General features: G+C 44.0%; 1 protein-coding gene across 1 annotated transcript in view; it reads left to right on the top strand.

Annotated features, from left to right (window-relative positions):
* The window catches only part of GPD2 (glycerol-3-phosphate dehydrogenase 2), a 64,722-nt gene extending 45,147 nt beyond the window's left edge, over positions 1-19,575 (top strand). Inside the window, exons 7-17 of the mRNA XM_075710256.1 lie at positions 516-680; positions 1,387-1,531; positions 5,834-6,027; positions 8,678-8,812; positions 9,051-9,226; positions 9,749-9,880; positions 10,351-10,509; positions 13,327-13,439; positions 13,535-13,613; positions 13,734-13,832; positions 17,980-19,575. Coding sequence (XP_075566371.1) covers positions 516-680; positions 1,387-1,531; positions 5,834-6,027; positions 8,678-8,812; positions 9,051-9,226; positions 9,749-9,880; positions 10,351-10,509; positions 13,327-13,439; positions 13,535-13,613; positions 13,734-13,832; positions 17,980-18,105 — 1,523 coding nt within the window. The 3' untranslated portion in view covers positions 18,106-19,575. The remainder of the gene's footprint in view (positions 1-515; positions 681-1,386; positions 1,532-5,833; positions 6,028-8,677; positions 8,813-9,050; positions 9,227-9,748; positions 9,881-10,350; positions 10,510-13,326; positions 13,440-13,534; positions 13,614-13,733; positions 13,833-17,979) is intronic.
* The last annotated feature ends 3,177 nt before the right edge of the window (positions 19,576-22,752 follow it).

Below are 22,752 nucleotides of genomic sequence, written 5' to 3'. Positions count from 1 at the left end.
AAAAACAGTTACAGAAAGCTGGTAATTTGGCAGAGTCTCTGAAAGGCTGTTTCTTGGATGTTGAATGTTGTGTGGCACGCTTGCTGGTAGGAATTGTTGATTAATACTGGTTGGACTGTCAGATGAATGCTTAGGTACAGTTACAGAACTGCAGCGCCATTGCACAGGGAAAGGGAAAGAAAAAAGCGATTTGTTCTCTCCTAAACTGGAGGTGAGCGAGCACTGATTCTCAGTTTCGTAGCATGCAAAGGCTGCGGCGTGCTGTATCGTCTCGGCTGCTGCAGACGCGGCGCGGGGAGCGCAGCTAGGCGTGCCGCTGCCGGTACGGCGGCCGGCTGCTCCGGCGCAGCGGAGGGGATGTATCTTTAAATAATTCTCGTTAGACGCGAGCAGCCATCACGCCTATTCGATGTGACAGGGACAGATGTGACAGATCGGTTCTGACACGCTTCCGTACCGCAAGTCCGTGGCTGGAGGTGACTGGTGTCCTTCCTCCGGTCCCGTCCCCGCTGCAGGACAGCACAACGACGCACGGATGAACCTCGCCATCGCCCTCACCGCTGCCAGGTACGGCGCTGCCACGGCCAATTACGCTGAAGTGCTGCGTTTGCTCAAGACGACAGACCCGGCCGGCGGGAAGGAGCGCGTGTGCGGCGTGCGCTGCAGGGACGTCCTCACAGGTGCGTGCCTTCCCGGCGGCGCGGGGGCTCGACGCCCGCCGGCCGCTGCGGCGCCGCGCGCTCGTCGCTCGCCGGGGGCAAGCGAGGGCTTCTCCGCGGCAGGGCGAAGGGAAGGCGCGGCGCGCCACGACAGCCCGCTCCCTTCGTTAAAGGAAGAACGAAGCGAGGGAGGAGCGGGGAGCGCTGCTGTTTGTAAATACCGATGAACCGAGAAAGGAGCCATCTTCCCAGAGTGCAGTGGCATGCCATTAGTGTCAATCAATCATCTTTAGCTTCTGTCAGATTTTTCACTCAAATCCTAGTGTTTTGGCAGGGTAGACTAAGCTTTACATCCAAACCCTTCTGTCAAGCAAAGATGATATTGTAAAATGCTCCGTGCTGTACAGTAATAATCCCATTTACCGAGTCTATGGGTTGAGACTGAAATCCCTCTCGTTTGAGAGGCAGATTTCAGCTGAACCTCTTCTACCCAGTCTGCCTTCTTCTGCCTTCGCAGATAAGGCGGAATTTCACCGTAAAACGTGTTCTTTCAAATCTGGTCTTACGTGAAAACTTTGTTAATTTTTAAAAACCGTTCCAGCTGTTCTGTTCAGAGAGGCACGATATACTTTACAGTAGGTTAAGCTCATAGGTAGATTAATAATAGAGAGTGTCAGTGAGCAGGAAAACAAATGATGTATGTGATGGATACTGTTTTCTTTCACAGGGCAGGAATTTGATGTCAAAGCCAAATGTGTTATCAATGCTACGGGACCTTTCACAGACTCTGTGCGCAAAATGGATGATCAGGAAGTACCAAACATCTGTCAGCCAAGTGCAGGCGTGCATATTGTGATGCCTGGTTATTACAGGTAACGATACCCAAAGCCGAAACCATTTGTAACAATCTCTGCTGGCGTCTGTAATAAATAAGGTTGCGGAGACGCATTTGTGGGTTTTACGGTAGGTTTGAACGCATGATTTGATTTTTATTTTGGGTTGTTTTTTTTTTAAAGAGGATTCTGGCACTGCCTGCGAGAATAACAATTTCATATATTCAGAAAAGACTGAAGTTTTGTAGTTCTTAGTTAAAACTCACCAAGGCAGAACTCCTGCTGAAGCAGAAGGGCGCTTAGGCAGAGCATCTACAACAGGCTTGTGAAAAGCACCTTTTTTTAACAATGAGTTTGAGTCGAGTGTACTGACTGCTTGTTCACCTCCCTTAAGAAACCCTTCCAGAGAGGAAAACTCTTGTCCTGTTAAATATCAAACTCTATGCAGTAACGCTCTGCCACATCACCACTCCGCTCACAGTAAGTATGAATGCAGCACGTAGGCAATATAATAAGTAGTTCAGAATAACAGGATTAAATTCTGCCACTGCTGTGGACGCAAGCCCACCCACCCGCGGCCGTTTCGGTGGAAAGGACTCGCCCCGCTCTGCCCCCGTGACAGAAGAGGCTCCGTGGCACTCTGGGCGCTCTCTGCAGACTCCTGCCTCGTTCCTTATTTGCTGCTGCAAAACCAAATCCCCTTCTGCCAAGTCAGCCTCGTCAGTTGAAGCTCAAATATTACCTTTGGTTTCTGAAGTCATTAGCATCCTAATGGAAATTCACATTTGTAGACTTATCCCAATTCTGTTGATACAGTGCACTTATAATAATGCCTTCCATATCATCATTGCACTCCTCTGTGAATATAAATTCAGGCTTCCAGTGCACAACACGTTGTTTTTGCCGGAGCTGTCCCAATAGGGCATGACCATAGACTGTAAAATTGAGGCATTTTTGGCCTCGTGTTAAATCACTCTTGCATTCTCTTCTTTTTTTGGTGTCTTTCCACATGAAAAATGGGAAGATGACCCGATAGCTGCTTTAAAGCACTAGCAGCGTGGAGAAGTGGGTTGTAATCCTGGTGTCCTCACACGCCATGAGAAGCACATGTGTGATTGACTTCACGGCCCTACAGCAAAAACATGTAAAGCTTTAAAACTTCAAATCACTTTGTAAATTCAAAGTAGAAGCTGGCTTGATTTGCATGAGGACTCTAATTTATTTATTGTGTAATAACCTAATAAATTTAATGGGAAATGTAGAGAATTCTTGTTCTCCTTGTTCCCCTGTGTATGTCAGCGTGTGGGCATTACTTTTTCGTGTAAAATAGTATCTACCCACATACTGCCTCCGCAGTGCAGCTGATTAGATAAAACTGTACTGCATTTCCTTGAAGTGGGATAGCTGAAACCAGGAACTGTCTGCTAAATGGAAAATACTCGTGGTATTTAATCTTCGTTGTATCCAGTCTTCTCCTGGTGCCAAGGAATAATCCTCAACAAAGGAAGATTGTCACTTCACTGCGTCCGCTTGCCTTGCGGTAAATCTTTATAGAATTTTGGCCCAGACCCACAGAAATGAAAATTTTGTAACAGGTAGAGGTTTTTAGACATAAACGTAGTTAAGATTTGTAAACCTAATATTAACCTAATGCATTCGTTTCCCCTGGGTTTCTTACTCATTTATGTTCTTCATTAATAGTCCCAGTATTCCTCCTCTAATTAATTCTATTTTTAGTATACACATCTATTCTAGTAGCTGCAGCAAGTCTCTTTCAATCCCTATTGTTTATTATCTGCTAAAATGAGAGGGGGTTTTGGCTACCCTGTGTTCAGATAGGCTTCCTGCCTGAAATGTGCCTATGAGTGCAATACTTCTTTTTTTTTTTTTTTTTCTTTTCCCCCCTTTCCCTTCTGACAAATATCAGATGTTTTCCGTCTTTCTTGAATTCTCCTATCTGCTCTGCATTCCAGATTCCAGGTAAACTTGTCTGTTCAACCTTAGTTCTACTCTGTGGAAAGTCACGTATTTGCTCTTTAACGGCATTTGTGGTGCTTTGGTCGAGTGCATCTGGAATCCCAGAACAGCAAATATTTGGGTGTTAGGATGCTTGTTTTTGACAGGAAACACCTTATTTTAATTTTTTTTTTTCATGGCTTTTCAGTTATTTATGTAAGATGGAACAAACATAGCAAGAAGAGATTGAGAAAGCTTCCCAGGATAGCCGGTAGTTGTTAATTCAGTAAATCAATTGGCATATGGAAAACTGTTTCATCCTTTGTCATCATTTGCTGTGTAATCTAACTGAAAATGCTTCAGTCCGTAGGTGTTGCGGTGAAACTTAGTACAAGACTTGATGAACAAGTCGTTACTTGTTTCTCTTCCTTACTTTTAACAGTTTTTACGAAATCACATTAAAAAAATCATACTTTTGAGAAAACGTCTAAAGTTTTCTGAATATTCTGCCATATATTAAATCTCTAGTTTCCCCTGTCTCTAAATCAATAGCTTTTTCATTTTAAAAAGTAATCATTTGCCTGACGTGATTTATCTTTCACAAATCTGTGTTGACTTCCCCTATTAAATTGTACTTCTCCAACTGTATGCTTAAGCTGTCTATAAATATCATCTAAAAAATGTTCTAATATACATGCTCTATATGAAATTTTCAGCTTCTCTTCTAGCCTTTCCAGATATTGAAAACTTACCTTCAGTAATCAGTTTAGAGTCCCTAAAAATGAAATACTCCGTGATTCAGCTTGCGGCTCTCTTAAGTGGGTAATTCATACCCAAGCAGGTCTTTGTCTACCTTCAGCTTATTGCGTTAGTAGTTATTTCAGACATTGAATTATTCCCCTCCGATGGTCCTTATTAGCACCTAAATGCATGCCTCCTGTCCTCCTCCGTAGACTCCTGTATCCTCCCGCTGTCAGGAACGGGTGCCAAACCGGGGGCTCGCAGTGACCGGCAGCACCTTGCCTGTAGAGGAAAACGGGTGGGGAAGGGAGAGGGCAGCTGAAATGGTTTCCTCGACAAAAGCTGTTTGCTTTGGAGTGTTTGTAGAAGCCTTGTGTTTTCTGAAATATAAGCAGAGCTATTTAATAAGTGATAAGGAGAACTGGGTTCGTACAAGTGGAGACGTTCATACACCAGTTACAATTCCCTGTGTGAAGAACTACTGGTTTTCTTCATTTTACTGAATCGCTCTCTTTGTAGGACTGGCATAAATTAAAAAAAAAAACAACCTCTGAACACTAGCATCCGATTAGCGTCTGTTAGTCATTACGGAGGTGATACCTTTTTGCCCTTTTTTCCTTAAAACGCGGTTCCCCGTTCAGGAACGCTGTGGTGAGAGCTGGGAGCGTGCGGAATACGCTTCTTGGTCCGAATCCTTGGGGAGCCTGTGGGCGTTTGTTCCTGTTCAGGTGGCAGGTGGTCAGCAAACTCAGGCTGCATTATCAGCGGGATTTTTCTCTTTAAATGTCCTCGTAATGCCTACGATCTCAGTGTTGCTGTTCTCTTGGTTTTTCTCGACTTTCTGTTGCTGACCCCCACCTCCCCTCCCACCCCACCCTTACGGCGAGCGCAGGCTGTAGAAGCCGTCGGGATTTTGTACGCCTTCGCTTTTGCCCTCTGTTTAGGGAGCAGATCATTGATAACCTGGGTTAATAATACTTCATCTTAAATTTATCTTGTTATATACCTAGATGCATGGGATCTAGCTGCGTGGGCCCTAGAACTCATTCTCCCTCTCTGTTGTATACGTGCTTCCCTTATTCATTTCTATTTTAACTATGGTAAGACAGACGGAACTAGGGTTCTGTTCTTATTTCTTCCATCTTAACGTGTATTCTGTTTCAGCCTTCCCTTCTCTTTGTGGCATAATATAAATTATTGTCCATTTTTTGGATTAAAACCAGTTGTTCGTTCCATCCGGAGTTTCAAGTAATTGCTGTTTTAAAATTTCCAAATGTTTCTATTTGAAATTCCAATGAGCAAGACTTTCAAGAGTGAATGGAAATGTGAGGTGCCAAAGGCCTGACTGCTCGATTTAAGGTTGTGGTCTGCTACCTTGCTTAAGAAACCAAATTCTGTTAATACCTGAGCATCACATTCAGGGGCCTTATTGCTCAGAACTCCAGACTACCTTTTAAAATCGGGTCATGGCCACATGTGAAATCTCTAAATTTTTTTTTTTTTTTTTTTTTTTTTTTTTTAAAAATCATTTGACCTAAGAACAAAGGTAATGTTCTAATGCTTTGCCTGGGGTACAAGGTGTGCGAGAACAGAATCCCTGGTGATGCCTGACGTGTTTTGAACCGTGTCCCTTCTTTATTTCAGCCCTGATAACATGGGACTGCTTGACCCAGCCACCAGCGACGGCAGAGTGATCTTCTTCCTGCCGTGGGAGAAGATGACTATAGCAGGGACCACAGACAGCCCGACTGATGTTACTTCCCATCCGATACCAACAGAAGAAGATATAAACTTCATTTTGAATGAAGTGCGCAACTACCTTAGCGTTGACGTTGAAGGTAAACCTGTGCCAGCTCTGTTTTTCCCTGGAAAGGTGCAGATGAGTCTGTGGCATTGCAGTTTGAGTAAATGCTGCCTGTCTGCAGATTTTCCTGTGACTCTGGTAACTATGGTTCTTGTGCATCTGGGGGTTTCTAAAACTAGGGGGACAGAAGTGTCGTCTTGATCTATGTTATCGGAGCTAAAAAAAATGATGCTTTTCCAGATATACCTGCGCTACTTGGACTATTGAAATGGAAATCGGCTGGTATCTGCCAGTTCAGATTTCACACACCTTTCATCTGACTGGCGCTGACCGTCTCGCTCCGCGGCCGAGCCAGTCTGCTCTCTTTGGGTGGCAGATGCAAGGTTTTGCAGAACTGGGACAGTTTGGTTGTACGTCAACGCAAGTACACCAAATAATTCACCTGCTGTTCTTGAAGGAAGAGCTGTTCTGACTTTTTCTGTATTTTTGGTTTCATTTTCATTTTTCTAGGTGCTTTATTCTTAGAAGTTACTTTTCTTGATATGGTGAATATCTAATAGTGTCAGTTTTCAGTGGGAGAGGAAAGTATAACAGGCGAGAAGGGGAATTTGTAAAAATTACTTGGTTGACAGTTGTTCCCTTCGGTAGCTGAGCTGAGAACGCGTTTGTTGCAAGATGCTGGCCTGCTTTGTGTTGACGCCGTGCTGGTGTAACGCAGAGAGGCTTCTTTTCGTAGTGAGGTTTTTTGAAATTATTCTCTGAAAGCATTTATACTTCTGTATTTCTGTTGTGGCAGCATTAAAATCAATCTGAAAAGCACTCTGTCAGGAACACTGCAACATCCTTGTATTTAGGAAAACGTGCGGTCCGGAGATTGGAAATGCTAGCTTGCCTGTTTCCTGAAGCGGATAACTGATGGCTCTGTACTGTATAAAGTTCGGAAAAAGTCTTTGGGAAATGTACTTCTAAGTTTCTTGAGCAGAAGTCGACAGAAGTAAGTGTGGGAGGCCAGACAGGTAGCTGGTGGAGTTAAGACTGCGAATAAGACAGAGATTTTGCAAGGTATTTTACAGAAGTACATTATGAAGGGTTTAATTCTTTTGAATGAAACCTACCTAGGTGCACGCTGTTTTTCACATATGCAATTAGCAGTGTTTATAGATTGCTTGTTATTGAATTAACAACTGTGCTGGCCATATCAACTCACTGCAGACCTGCCTTTTTGCTGCCAGAGACAGTGCCAGGGTTATCAACTTACACAGGCTTGGATGTGTTCCAACTGTTTAATTATAGTGTCACGCATGCTGCTTTTTCTAGTTTCATTAGTTTATAAACGTAATATGGTATCTTATTTCTGTGATTAACACTTCATTTTGGCAGGTTAAACATGCTGGCAGAGCACCATTGATTTCTGAAATCTATTTTGTGTTCTTTGGGGATATTTTTACACCCCGTTACTGATTTTTCAATTATCGTTTATTTGAAAGTTGTATTAAAAAAAAAAAAAAAAGTTCCAAAGACTTCAGTATAAAGCAGATCAGTCGATTTTTCTACTGCAAATTTAATAAGCAACAAAACTAATTTAATTAAATTCTCTATTGGTCCCATGTTTTATATATTAAAAAAAGTGACTTTTGGAGGCTGGGGCATTTTCCTACAAACGCTAAGGGCTTTTGTGACTACGTGATGCCTTCAGGTTTTCTTCCTCCAAGTTTTTTCCTGAGAAGTCAGGGTCGGCTTTAGGGCTATGCTTGTAACTGGACTGGAAGCAGAGTAGCAGCATGGCGGGGGGGAGTAAGTGGCCATTTAGTTGGGCTTCTTGTGGAGCGGGACAGCGTTTCTGAAGCAGTGATGAGGAGGAGGAAGAGAAGGCAGGGTTGGAAGAGGTGGTTGTGTAAGAGACGTGGACTTCTGGGTGGTTTTTGACAAGTCAGCTGGGCCCTTTTGGGTTGCTGTGCAGTAGCAAGCGCTGGCGTCGGGATACAGGCTTTGGGGATGTGCTGCAGCCGACCACAACCTCGCCAGTAAATTTTCTGCTTGTGCGTATGTGTATCCGCAGTCTCCATTGGAAGTGCGGTTAAAGATCACTTGTCAGGAGGAGAACTAGGGAAAAATAACCTACAAGCTAGAGAAAAAGCTTTGAAGTCCTAAAAGCAAACGCTGTGCTCATGGGGATCAAACTTTATTTTTGTTTCTAAAACGTAATGTAAGGACTGTCCTGTCAGCACAGACAAACAAGGAGAAGACATGGTGCTGGGGTCTGTGTGTTTTGGTTTTGGTAGGGTTTGGTTTTTGGGTTTGGGGTTTTTTTGAGCTGATTGGTGAGTTTATGACAGTTGAATCTCTTTTGGTTGATCAGTTCCCGGGTTATCTCTATTCCTTTGAATTTTTAACCAGCGTGAAAAATGGACCTCTCTGTCTCTGACTTTGTTTTGGGCTAGAGAATATTATTGATACTGATCAGGGCAGTGCTGTTTTTAATTCTGTAGCCCAGCTTATTCCACTACTTTGGAGAATCTTCTCCAGCTTTTTGAGTTGCTCCACTAACAAGCATGGTGTGGTGCAGTTCCTTGTTTCACAGCGAGTGCCTGCTTGGAGGCAATGCCACAGAGGCCACGGGAGGGATATGAGATAAATGTTCATCAGTTCCTGGCTGACTTTGGCTGATCTTTGGTTCCGGACAGTGAGAAGAGGAGACGTGTTGGCAGCATGGAGTGGCATTCGTCCTCTGGTCACAGACCCCAACTCCAAAGACACGCAGTCGATATCCCGGAATCATGTCGTTACCATTAGTGATAGTGGCCTTGTCACAATAGCAGGTACTGGAAATTCTCTTAAAGTACAGTTTTGGGCTTCCCCAGTTATTTTATTCAAAACTTTCCTTGTTACAGGATAATCCTTCATGTTCCTATAACTAGATAATGATGTTACTGGTGGCACGACTGGCTTGTTGGAGCAAGTCTAGTAACAATGATGTGATATAAAATACATATAGTACATACCAAGTTGGTATTCCACCTGCTGTCCCCAAATAAAGAAGTAAATGTGTGGTTACAGGTGGGAAGTGGACAACCTACCGTGCCATGGCGCAGGACACCATCGACGCAGCTGTTCAGGCGCATGGTCTGAAGGCAGGTTCCAGTAAGACCATCGGACTGCAGCTACAAGGGGCTGAGGACTGGAGTCCCACTCTCTACATTAGGTTGGTCCAAGACTATGGACTTGAAAGTGAGGTGAGTCATGCTTTCTGTTGATGCTCTGATGTTTCTGTGTCAGAGGGTTTTGTTTTCCCCACTAAATCTAATGCCAGCATAACTTGTACAAAGGTCTGTTGAACCTGATAAGAGCTTATTATCTGGCCGAAGCAAAGCTAGTTTTAACAAAAATAAATTCTAGTAATTGTTCTTCTTTTCTCCCCTCTTCCCTTCCTCCTAATCTTGACTGTTTCCTGCTTTAAAACGTTATGACGTGCTAGGGTCTGTCTTCCTTTGATCCCAACAAAATCTGTACTTCAGATGTGATCATTGTAGGAGAAGAGTTGGAGCGTCACTAGTCACAGTTACATGGTACGTACATAGTGGTGTCAGTGCTGGTCTAACCCATTCACAACACAAGCGGTTTCCTCCCACACAATCAAAACCTAATACTCTCTTCAGCCTAGTTGTTACTGGTGATAAGAGAATTGACAAGAAAAAAACGTGTGTATATTTGATGTGCTTTCAGAAGCATATCGAATTTTGTTTTCAACTCCATAGGTGGCTCAGCATCTAGCTTCGACATACGGTGATAAGGCTTTTGAGGTGGCCAAAATAGCCCAAGTTACTGGAAAGAGGTGGCCTATTGTTGGAAAACGTCTTGTATCTGAATTTCCTTATATTGAAGCTGAGGTACGTGGAAAAACTACACAACGTTCTTTGATTCTCTTCTTGGGATAAGCAGGTTCTAGAGCAAGTCTGTCTCGCTCTGTAAAACATCTCCATAAGTCCTTTCCTTTGGTGAGGTCCAGATTGTTTTTTTTTTCTGTTCTTGTTTTTCCCCTTTCCTGGACCATGCTTTATTTTTATGTTTATATGTGTATATATACACATATTACTATATTTATATATAATTAAATATGTATAATTATATAACGTCTGTTTTTTCATATATACACGTTTGATCCCAGAATGCATTTTATAAAATGTTCCAAGGAAAAGGGAGCTTTTCAAACCCTTCTCTGGGGTGGGTGGGAACTAGCTCCAGAAAGCTCATTTTGTATAGCCAGCCCAGCAGCGCGGTTTGTGATGCTGAACGTAGTTTCCAACAATGCCTCTCTGCTTTCTCATCTGCATTTTTTCCACTTGTCGTATTGTCCTAGGTTGTCTATGGTGTTAAAGAGTATGCCCGCACGGCAGTGGATATGATTTCCCGACGTACTCGCTTGGCCTTTCTGAACGTGCAGGCTGCAGAGGAAGCCCTGCCAAGAATCGTAGATATAATGGGGAAGGAACTTAACTGGAGTGAGCAGAAAAAAAAGGTACAAAGGGCTTTTTTCATCTGAAACTGTTTTGTTTTTCTTAAGTAGTTTCCATGTTAACGATCTAAATTAGTTGAATAGAAAACTTCAAGTGATACTTTCTTCCCGAGAGAATGATTCACTTCATGTATTTCATGATAAAGATTTTATCAAAATAGCTGTGAAATGAGTTGGTGTTGGCCAGGGGGGAGGGGAAAGTGAAGATCTGTATCCTGTTGTTCCCCAGCTTTAAAAATGAAAGCCGACTTGGCATTACTATCCTATTCCCATTCAGATATTTCATTTACTGACACTTTTCAACAGATCTGCCTTGGAAAAGGAGGATCTTGTGATCTGTGTCACTCCTTTTTGTCTGCTGTGTCTTTCGAAAAGTGATGATACTGAGTTTGCACCATTCTCCGGCCTAAACTCATGTTTAAGGTCATTGTGAGCTTCCTTTCTCCCCAGCGGGTCTGCGCTCAGACGTACGGTGTGGGACTCATCCCGCTTTACTTGCAGTGTTGGTAACAGGCTGTCTCTGTCTAAGCTAGTCTTTGCATGCCTGCTCTGCAGCAAACAGACCTTGGTCAGATAGAATCATCAAATCATTTAGGTTGGGAAAGCCCTTTAAGATCACCCAGTCCAACCATTAACCTACACTACCAAGTCCACACTAAGGCAATCAAGGGTAGACCAGACTGAACCATGGCCCAGACTACCCTAATGGTAAGATGACTTACCCTAATCAAGGCATCTGCTGTACATGCATTGAAGTGCACCCTACAGCCCCGTTTAGATCTCCACAAACTGTCGGGAGTACCTTGGATAACTAGGATAACTAGCTTAGATGTAGGCAACCCACTTACTGACATGAATCCTGCCCCTCCTGAACTGTCACATCGTGTAAGTTACCGATTATCGCTTCTTTCTGTTGTCATAAAAAGAGAAATGCCCACAATACTGGAGGCTGCACTTGTAACGCTGCCCAGAGTGTGGAGGAGGAAAGGCAGCGCAAGGAGTGTTGTACCCCGATGGGACACATGGTTTGGGACTTGTTTCACTCTGAAGCAAACAGAACCCGTGAATGCTCACCTAGCTCTTCCACCTCAAAGGGGATGGGAAGTTTCCCTTGGACTGTTCATGAAACCTTTTAGCCTGTTAGAAGTTTGGTTAACATTCTGGAAGGGGCTCATTTGAATCCTGCTGGCCAGAGGACCTGCTGTGATCCTAAAGCCTCCCCACAGGAGTGCATAAAGAAAGGGAGACCATCATGTCCCAGTTGAGCTGTGTTGCTTGTGTGCGTGTATGTTGAGCAACCTCATCGTCAGAGGTGTTTGACTGAAGTTAGAGGTGTCTCGCCCTTACCCAGTGAGATTTGCTCATAGAATAATTTACCGTGTTAAGGCTGTATCAGTTCTTCCATAAAAACAGATTAGAAAATGGGAAGCTTGCAAAGCAAAGAATTTGAAACCAGCGTGACATTAGGGTTGCACGGACAGCCTTAGCAGCCTTAGGCTACAGCTTAAGACTGTAGCCTACTACTTACTTACTCCTTAAGACTGTAGACTACTACTTAAGGCTACAGCCTTAGCAGCCCGTAGCTGGGGAGCTGGGCACCCATTCTCACCGTAGCCCACAGGAAGGAACACGAACAAGTCCTGCATGCACCTGTAACGCTTGCAAAGCCGTCTGTGGCCCGTGTGAGCTCCTGAATGCCAGCGAGGCAGTCTCTGCATTCCCTTAATGTCACTGGGGTTTCTTTTGGAAAAGTCTCCTTTTCTTTCAAATGAGGCTAAAACCCCCCTGAGTTAGTGCGCGTCTCTTCTGTAACCAGTCTTGGGCCATTTTGAAGTGCTGCCATTTTTACAGCAATCTTGCATGTGCTAGATTGCGGCTTGACAGACGAGGCAATTCAATGCCTATCCAGAAGAGCATTCTGTAATTTAGATCTTGTAGTAAGACCGTTAAATAAGTCTTTGCTGGTTTGGGACTCGAAGGCTAATTTGTGTGCTTATACTGAAGGATGTAAGAGCAGCCTGCTGTAGTTTAGTTGGTCTCCTAATGCGCCTCCAAGAGCAAGTCTCTGCTGGATGAAGTGGCTTGTGTGTACGTGCCTGGGAATCTTCCACTGCTGCTGCAGCCGTTGCTCGGCACGCTTACTGCTCTTTGTTGACTGCGGTGCGGGCTGTTGCACGGTGGTGCCCGTGTGGCAGATGCTTGTAGCGCTCGTAGAACAGCGTTTGGCGTACCCGTCGCTGTAGAAAGAACTCTCTTCTGCAGTACTTTGTGTGTGTCAGGTGTTTAGCACTTATTCAGAAGCTGGCTGTGGAAGACCTTGCACTGGGCTTTCAGGTAATAAATTAATGTTACTACCATCAAGAAAACCATTTATGTTTAAAACATAAAGAGCCTGCCTGGTGTTGAGCCTCCTGATGGTTTTTTTTGTTTGGGGTTTTTTTTTTTTTTCCCTGATTTTACACAGTTAGGTGAAACATTGCACTCAGATATCCGCTGTGAGTTCAATGGCATTTTGTAGGCCTGACCTGCAAGTGCCATTCTTCATGAAATAAGTATATATACCATGTGTGACTGAAGGTGTGGTATGGCCCTGAAAGCACTTACACAGTAATTAGAAGACTTTACTAGACTTGAGGTCTCTTTTCAAGACTAAAAAGTGCCTAAGCTTATTTTTTTAAATACTTTTCAGCTACCATCTGCTTAATTTTGGGGCCTTGGATAAATTCTAGTTAAGTGGAAGAAGATAATAAATACTACATTAAAAATAATTGTGTAAGAACTTGCTATTCCTCAGATACGGTTTTTCTCTTTTTGTTGTAGGAAGAACTTGATGCTGCTAAAAAATTTCTCTATTATGAAATGGGCTACAAAGTAAAATCAGATCAATTAACAGACAGGTCTGAAATCAGTCTAATGCCTTCAGATATTGAAAGGTAAGTAAAGTAAGAGAGTTCCCTGTGCTGCTAGGAATTAATACCTGTCATTCTTCTGAGTGCAGTTTTTCGCACTGATAATCCTTATCTTGCAGGTACAAGAAGCGATTCCACATGTTTGACAAGGACAAGAAAGGGTTTATTACTATACTGGATGTGCAGCGTGTCTTGGAGGTAATGTTTTCTTGTGTTCTTTTAGTTTCCTTTTTAAGCCTCTTATCTGAATTTCAGAGTGTGGCATAAATAGTGCTGAACAATCCAGCTGACATACTTCTGTGCTTTTTTTTTGCCTAGAGCATCAGTGTGCAAATTGCTGAAAATACACTTCACGATATTCTAAATGAAGTGGATCTGAACAAAAACGGACAGGTTGAGCTCAATGAGTTTTTGCAGGTAGGTGTTCCTTTGTTACAAGAGAAGCTGTACTTTAATGAACAAAGGCATAGGTATTTAATTTTTTTTCCTCTTTGCTGAAGGGCTGAGTTGGAGACTGGGTGAGTCTTACTTGGGTAAACACTGTAGTGTTGATGCTATTTACCAGATCGCAAGTGACACACAGAGCCCATCCTCAAGCAACTCTGAAATTCAAGGATTTTTTTTTTATGTGCAGAAACAGTGAGACCTAAAGAACAGGTCCAACTTAGTATACCACAGTACAGACCTGAATTTGGCTTTTTAAGTACAGAAATGCTGTTTAAATATGTTCAAAATGATACCCTTGTCCATTGGAAGGTATATGGCACGGTTGTGCACGCTGACATTTATATGGGTCTGTTAAGTGATTAGTGGTTTCTAAACTATTTTGAATATTTTTAAAGAATGAGCTTGTGGTTAAAGCACATCCAGTCCATATAATCCCATTTTAACTCCTGGATTGGCTGGCATTCTCTCGGTTTGTATGAAAGGCATTACATTGACAACCCATACATCTGCTTTTCGCAGGGCTTTAAAATAAAATTAAGGGTGCTACTGAAGCGTACGTTTGCCCAGCTCCTCTTGCGTGTGCAGTTTGCCAGCCAGCTTTGTTTTTGTAGAGTCTTTCTTGGTGTGGTATTTCAAGTGACTGCCATGCCTTTCCTGCATGGTGGCAATGATGAATGCCGAACATGAGATAAATTAATGCTGGAGATTTTGGTCAATGTCAGCCCTTTCTTCACTGTGTCAAGTTAAACAAACAAGATCAAGGCAAAGGAAGTGGTAATTGTCTCTCTCGAGATGAGCTGTAGATAAGAGCAGCATTGTTGAATCTAAATGCAGAAAATTTTCACAGGTTGTGTCCAGCATTAGAAAAAAGGACTATTTATTTGCCTAAAATGCAGCAAGTTAGCTGGGTAACTGAAATGTACTTGGGGGAAGGGGGAAAAAACCCAAACCAAGCTCTGGTGGGTTGGGGGGAGGAGAAGAAATGGTGGCTTTGGGAGTTTATGCTTATGTATTTGAATATAAGAGAAGATCACAGCTGGTTTTCTGGCTATCGAAAAGGGTCTCCCTCTTGCATCCCTCTGCATCTGAAAACTTTTAATTCGTTGGGGGGAACCCACCATTTACTGTAAGGGCTGTGTTAAACTATGATTTGGTTAGTTTGGATGCATTGTGGTTAAGAAGTTGAAATAACTAGTAATTATGTCGTCTGTGGATTTTTTGGTGTCTTTCTGGGGTTTTGCCTTACTGCGCTGAACAGCCTCATTAGCGGTTGCACACCCTAAGTCGTAATATCTGTAAAATATAAAAGGCACATCACTGTTTTGGTATAGTTTTGCATTTACTTTTGTAAAACTCTGTAACTCTGTGGCTGCTGGCTTCTGCTATACATTTCGCAGTGCAATCTAAGCATTCGGCACCAGTGGCTGGCACTGCAGCAGCGACGGCTTGTGCCTCTTCCCGCAGAGGCAGAGCGGCGCGCGGGGAGCTGCTGAGTAGCCAAGTGCGAAGTAGGAAGTGTGGTAATAAAATTAACAGGAGGTTGCCATGGAAGGAACAAAATACATTAAATGTTTGTTTAATTTTTTTTTTTTTTTAAATGGATCTGTTAAGTCAGTTCCCAATACTTTTGTGTTTGCTTTCTGAAAACTTTCAAGTAATTGCGTTTTACCGCAGAATGCTTCTGGAAAGCCATGTGCAAATATTTGTGGACGTTTATATTAGAATATAGAACACGTTGTACGAGGGTGGCTGCGTAGCTCTCCAGGTGGGGAGCGGAGCCATGCCAAGTGCGTTCATTCGGCCAGCTGCAGATTGCCAGCGCACCTCAAATAAAGGTCTTGAGCGCTGGCCCCGGCAGGCACCGATGCTTACAGGTGTTCCGCAAGGAGAAGGCGGAGCGCACTGATCGGCGTTTAATGCAAACAGGACGTTGCACCGTGGCAGGGAGGCAGAGCTCCGGCGGTGTTTAGGTGCACACGGAGCTGTCTCACGGCAGTGACTTTTTCTGAAGACTTGCGTGCAGAAGCCGAGCGCTGCTGTCGCTTATGCTCAAGAAAGGAGGGGGACCTTGGGAACTAGTTTGGGTATATAAAGGCAAAAAACCCCACAAAACCCATGTTAAATCAGGAGGAAGCTTTTCTCCCCCAACGGCAGATTTCCTTTGGGACCCATGTACCAGGAACTCCTGTTTTTATGGCGGTGGCAGAGGCTCAGCCATCGTTTCTGCGGTCGCTTCCCCAAAGAGCGTGCGGTGTGGTCAGACCAGACAGGCAGCAGGCTGGCGGTCGAGTGTATGGTCGGGCAGGGCGAAGGGGCGCGAGGGCAGTGCCTCTCCTCTTCGGGCCTCCCTGTCCGCGTGGGGACCGCTCTGGACGTGGGGAGGGAGGCGAGGGAGCGCGCCAAGCCCAAGCGACGCTGGACTTCCCTTGCTGGCTGTAGCTACTGCTCTTACTGCTGCCGGTCCTCCCCGACTCCGCCATCTGCCTTGCCTCCGGGCTGCACAGGGCAATCAAAATGCCTTCAAAATGCAGCCTCAGCCGCGTCCGTAAAGCACGGGGTTCCCTTCTGACCCTTTCCCCTCCCAGGCGCTCGTTCCTGCCTTGGCAGGGTTGATACCGCATTTGCGTAGGTCCAGCTGCAGATATAATGAATAGATTTTCCTATAGATGGGAAGAAATCTGAAGGATTCTTAGCACTCAATGGGAGTAAGAAATTGCATTTTGTAAGTGCCGATTGCTTTCCACAGCAGTCTTTGACAAGCTGACTGCATGTAATTTCAAGTCTAATGCTCGCTTTATCCATGGGATAAAAAAGAATTAACTAAAATCTTGGCACTAGTGTGTGTTCGTTAAGATAGAGCTGAGTCCAGTTTCAAGGACTTAAAGGCAAATTAGTTTTAAAAGTCTATAAAGGAATTTGGATTTGAAAGAATTGTGGAAGTCAAGTACACTGTCTCCACAGAGAAGGGCATGTGACTGAAAAAGGGTATGGGCCGGGGTCAGTGGTAGATCAGGAATGGTGTTCTTATATTAGTTATGTCTTCCAGAATTTTTTTTAAAAAAAACAAAAAAAGCCTGTGAAATAGATGGGTTATCCTGCGTTCTTAAATGTCGCTGGAAAACCCTGGTGTTGATGGTTGCCTGCACTGTTATTTCCAAGTGGGCCGTGTTTGGTGCTTCTGCTCTTCCTGCCACCCATGCCTGGCCAAAGCGTTCACTGAGATTCCTGGAAAATGTAAAGAGCTTTGAGGCGAGTCTTTGAACCCATACAGCAGGTTTGCTTTATAGATGGGAAAAATCGGTTCTGTACACTCATTAACGCTTGCTAATGGCTCTTGGACAAACTCCGCCATTGTTTCATAGTTCATAGAATCGTTGAGGTTGGAAAAGCCCTTTAAGATCACCCAGTCCAACCATTCACCTACACTACCAAGTCCACTCTAAACCAATCAAGGGTAGACCAGACTGAACCATGTCCCCAAGTGCCACCTCTGCCCGTTTTTTGAACCCCTCCAGGGATGGGGACTCCCCCACCTCTCTGGGCAGCCTGGTCCAATGTTTGACCACCCTTTCCGTGAAGAAATTTTTCCTAATATCCAACCTAAACCTCCCCTGGCGCAGCTTGAGCCCATTTCCTCTCATCATATCGCTAACTACTTGGGAGAAGAGCCCAACACCCACCTCACTACAACCTCCTTTCAGGTAGTTGTAGAGAGCGATCAGGTCTCCCCTCAGCCTCCTCTTCTCCAGGCTGAACACCCCCAGCTCCCTCAGCCGCTCCCCACCAGCCCTGTGCTCCAGACCCTTCACCAGCCTTGTTGCCCTTCTTTAGACCAGAACTGTTTAGACCAGAACTGTCGGTGCCCGCCGTCGGTGGCCCGGGGCAGGACAGCCAGCCGTGTCCGTACGCCTCTCGTGCAGAGGAGTTGTTAGCACCAAGCTGGAGTCCTGCACCACGTGAGCCGTGTCGGTGGAGGGCTCGCGCGGTGCCTGCTCAGGGACTGGGTTGTAGCACCCTGATGGCCCTCTGGCTGCTTTCCATGGGGGGCTGCACCGTCTACCTGCGTCCTTTGTCTTGCAAATGACTTAACGGGATGCTCTCCCTCTTGTGTCTTCAGCTCATGAGTGCTATTCAGAAGGGCCACGTCTCCGGAAGCCGGCTGGCTGTGCTCATGAAGACTGCCGAGGAGAATCTGCGTCAGAGGGCGGTGATTCCGGTGGACCGGAGCGGTGGTGGGCTGTGAGTTCAAACACAACGTCCGCTCGCAGCCGCAGCTAGCCGAGACACGTAGCTGCGCCTCTCTGCTGAAGAACATTCCAGCACTTCTGATTGTCCTTGCTCGTTCAAGATGACCGGATCTCTCTATCAGTGTAGCTCTTACAGAAATACATCGGTGCGTTGGTTTTCATTATTAACAGTTTTCTGTACAGCTCTTGATACTCCAGTATGTGGCCTTTTGGATTGGGTATTCTTTAGACGTAGGAGTTTATTAACAAGAGTTCGGGAATACAGTGTGGAAAGACGTGGGTGCACACGCGAGCACACGTGCACATGCTGCCTTGTTCATCAACTTTTATATCACCCCTACCTTTAAAGAAAACGATGCTCAGAAGGTGAGCCCTGCCTTGAAATGCATCGCGTTGAGTTTGGCGAATACGTGCTTAGTATTTAAAAGCTGCTGATCTGTCCTCTTCAAGAAAGAGCGAGAGGGGGAAGGCTGATGTTCTGGAGGGAGATATTAGCACAAAAGGAACAAACCTGACGCTTCCTGCGGTGGTGATTACGGTGAAGAACTGCCACGAGCCTTCCGTAGGTGGTTGGGTTTGCTCCTTCGAGTGCTCTGTATTTCAGTGGTACCAGTACGTGGCCAGACAAAAATATCAGCGCTATGAAGCTGGAAAACTACAAGACATCTTGATTAATCACCCAAGCTAATAATTTAGTTAAAAGCTAGGGGACAGCTTTCCTTTCTCCCATATTAATAAAAATAAGCTTCCTTTAATAAATAGCACTGTCTGGCAGGTGGTGTTTTATGCTGTAAAGTGCTTCATACTGTTCCCAGTTTTGGACAAACACTGATGATACGTAGAATATGGCAGGTTTTGATAGCATAACAGTCTTAATTGTTTATTTAAAAATGCTCAAACACAAAGTGAAACAATGAAATTTGTTTTGCATTCCACTAACTTTTCTAGAAAAGTGAAAGGGCTATTTTTCAGCAGATTAATGGGGGAAAAAAAAAAAAAAATTAGGACCACTCACTTGAGCTGTTCTCAACACTGTTGTATCTGGGTATCTACCTTTCTGTTGTTAGATTGACCGGGTTCAAGATCAGATGGAAGATTTCTGCCTACTGTAGAACAAGGAAGGGAAACCATAAAGAATGGTTTATTGATGAATTTGTCATTCTGTTATATTCTTTGAGTATAAATGCCAATTTACAACTCAAAACAAGCCTCACTTCCAAGGTGCCAGAATTGCTACTTGTGTAAAATCTGGTATTTTTTAACTGATGTGACCACTTTCACTAATGCAAAATAACAGTACAGGAATGAGCAGCAAAGAATACTTTGATATTTAAAAAAGGAAAATGATTACATACACAAAAGGGAGATGCTGAGGAGTGTTAGTATGTAGCATAGTAAGTACGGATGTTGCGTTTGGCTGGAGAGGCAGAGTCCTTTTAAAAAAAAAAAAAAAACAGAAAAATTCATGTGTTTAAAAATAGTAGCTACAAAAAAAGGGCAAGCCTCATTTAAAATTCAGTAAACGGTTATATTTCTGTCAGTCCAAACAATTGGTAAAATCTGGAGGGAAGGAGACAGTCTCGGGTAAAATGCCTTTCAGACAGTTTCTGCATGTTAAATTTTTTTTGACGCTGCCTTGTACCAAAGTGCAGATATTATTAAGGGGTTATGGCTTTTTTGCGTCAAGTCCTGCGCTAGCGAGGCACAGCCTGTGTGAATGAGGAGTTAGCACGTTTGACAACGTAAAAATTTTTTTATGAACAAAGGGGTTTGTTTCTGTGGTCCTGTAAACTTTTCTTTTGGGAATATGTTCTAGTATATTCAGGTGAAGTATGTAATGTTTGACGCGGCTTCGAATTTCCAAAATCCTTTTCAAATAAGAACTCAGTAACAGATTTTGCATATACTGCAGCGTCGGAGGGAAATGAATGTACAACGCACAGGTTATTTTGGTTCAGTGAGCAAGGTAAGGAGGGAAGTGGTTTAGGATTCTCCTATTAACAATAATTTAAGGGAAAAAAAAGTAGAAGTAATGAGACCTTTTCCAGGCCACATAAAGAAAAATATTTACAATATTTAAAGAAAAATATTTACAATATTTAACATCTTTTTTTATGATGTAAAGAAAAATTCTCCTCCACTCCTCTCTAAATGGCACTGTTAAGAATTAACAAGTTTACCTGTGAAGCCAGGATTTTCTGCTTTGTACCCAAAGTATACTCTTTGTTCTCTTGTTTTGGTAATATTGCATACAGAATGTGACTTCGGGATTTTCTTGGCTCTGCGTGCGCCCTCCGATAGGAATTTGCTTTGCATCTTAGGCACTTTACTGTCATGCTTCCCTGCCCTCCTGTTCGGCACAGCAAGATCTTGCGTGGCTGCCTTGTGTAACGAGAGAAGATTGCATGTGCTGCTTAAACCAGCTGAATCTGTACATGGGGAAAAAATTAGAAGTATTTATTTATCACCTCACACTTGTTTTCAGGAATGTTGGCTTTGTTGGGTTTTGGGGGTTTTTTTGTTGTTTTTTCCATGTGAATGTACTGTAGAAAGAGTTGTAAGATGTCCCTGTCTTGCATTGTTCTGATCCTAGGTGGAAAACCAGTCATGTGATTCTTGTTTTTTCTTTCTTTCTTTCTTTTTTTTTTTTTTTTTGAAGTGGGAGTTGGATTTCTGGAGGGGGCGGTTTATTTGGTGTTTCAAACACTGCATGCCTGGGGGGAGGGCATGCACACCCATGCAGTGCGTTTGTACGCGTGTGTATGATAGGGGTGCACATACACACACGTACGGACGCACTGCATGTTTTACGTGTGGCACTTCGATATTTCGTTAAGTTACCGTTCCAGACTGAACTGTTAAATACTGTGTTTGAGGCCGAGTTGTCATTTTTATAACTGTCTTGGTGTTTTACTGCCGTTATTTATTACTTTTGATATACAGAATGAGCCGCATGCATTTATAGAGCAATAAGAGGATGTATTTAATGTGCCTTGTTTTTAACTGAGTAGGAACCGAAAGCATGAATCAATAAAACTGATTAAAAATGGTCCCTTCGCTGGCAGTTTGTTACGGCAGTTACAAAAATAACTTTGATTAGCCTTGAAAAAGTTTCTTTTTAAAGGAAAAATGTTCAGATGGGTGCTGCTTCGTACACATAACGTAATTTTGTCCATGCTTTCCCATCTGAGCTCAGAATTTAGCACTTCACAGTTTAAAAGTGAAAATTAGGAGTTAATGCAGCACTTAGCATTCTCGGGCCGTAGGAGCTGTGCGCGGTCGCCGCTGACACGCAGGGTAAGGTGTTCTGCGCTCCATCTCATACTAAAATCACAGCCGGCCAATTGGCCTGGGTTGGGGGGGAAATGCCAGTCGCAAGCGTTCCTTTGCACACTGATGAATTTCATCGTAACCAAAATCAATAGAAATGAACGGAAGAGATTTCATAATCCATTTTGATCATTTTACATGTCAAGTTAGTCCAGGCTTGCCACGTGTTGATAAATGTTCTGACAGAGAAAATGCTATATATTTTCATTGTCAGTAAATCAGTGAAGCTGTTATCAGTTTTAACGCAATTTTTATAATCTCCATATTATTTTATACGTTTTAATTTACACTTGTAATAGGGATATTCCACAACTGTGGTGTAGCTGTGCTGAATGCAGGGGTCGTGTCCGTGCAGGATAGCTCCCCTCCGCGTGCCCCCCGGAAACACGCAGGACCCATAACCTCCCGAGTACGATTACAAAGACGAGGAATTTGATCTGATCTGCGCTGTGTAAGGCGTGTGGCAGAAAACTTTTGCTACGATCATCTTCATCCCAAATGTTCCGCAGCACTAAAACTGCCCCGGGTCAGGATCCTGAATTTGCGGCTCGACGCGGAACTGGGACGAACGGGTGGTGTGGGGCTGGCTTCCCTTGCTTTGCGCAATTTCTCCACCGCGTGTTCAAAAATTCAGCTTTATTGCGACTTGGGTTCACTTGCGCACTGCAGCCTGGTTTAGAAATATGATAGGGCATATCATAGCAACATTAATATTTAAGCGCCGATGCCTGAGCTGGGTGTTCCCCGTGTCGGATACGAACCGATTGCATCTGTTGAGGAGAGAAAACCATCTTCAGTGGGGAGGAGGCTTTGCTGCTAAGTAAGTGTGGTTTCTCCTCGCTGAAAAAAGAGGGGTTTCAGACTTGTAGGTGTGTTCTGCCTCAAGGTTCTCGTCCCCGTTCCCCTATTTAACCAGCCACCCCTGATTTTTTGGGGTTTTTTTTTTTTTTGCATGCCTGTGCCCTGACGGGAGCGCTGGCTGCACAAAGCGTGCGCGCGGCTGCTGTGGCTGGAGATGACAGCCTGCGGTTCGGGATCGATACTTTCTTCGCTCGGAAGATGCCGCTGATGCAGGCATGCGCTGGGATAATCTCTCCTCTCCTTATTTTGCAAATAAAGGCAGAGATTAAATTTGGCTCCCCTGAGCAAGCCCTGGGCTCGCTCGGTTTTTTCACAACAGTCTCCTGCAAGGGCTGTCACTTATCTTAGATTAGCTACGTGGATATGAGCAGGGGGGCTGGTTCCTGTAAAATTTGGGGAAGTTTTAACTATATTTAACTGACCTTGATCCTCAGCAAACGCCAGCATCGGCC

The sequence above is a fragment of the Pelecanus crispus genome, chromosome 5 (genome assembly GCF_030463565.1).
Source record: "Pelecanus crispus isolate bPelCri1 chromosome 5, bPelCri1.pri, whole genome shotgun sequence".
NCBI classification, from domain to species: domain Eukaryota; kingdom Metazoa; phylum Chordata; class Aves; order Pelecaniformes; family Pelecanidae; genus Pelecanus; species Pelecanus crispus.
The sequence above is the reverse complement of the archived record's forward strand: the minus strand, read 5'-3'. Positions and strand labels throughout refer to the sequence as shown.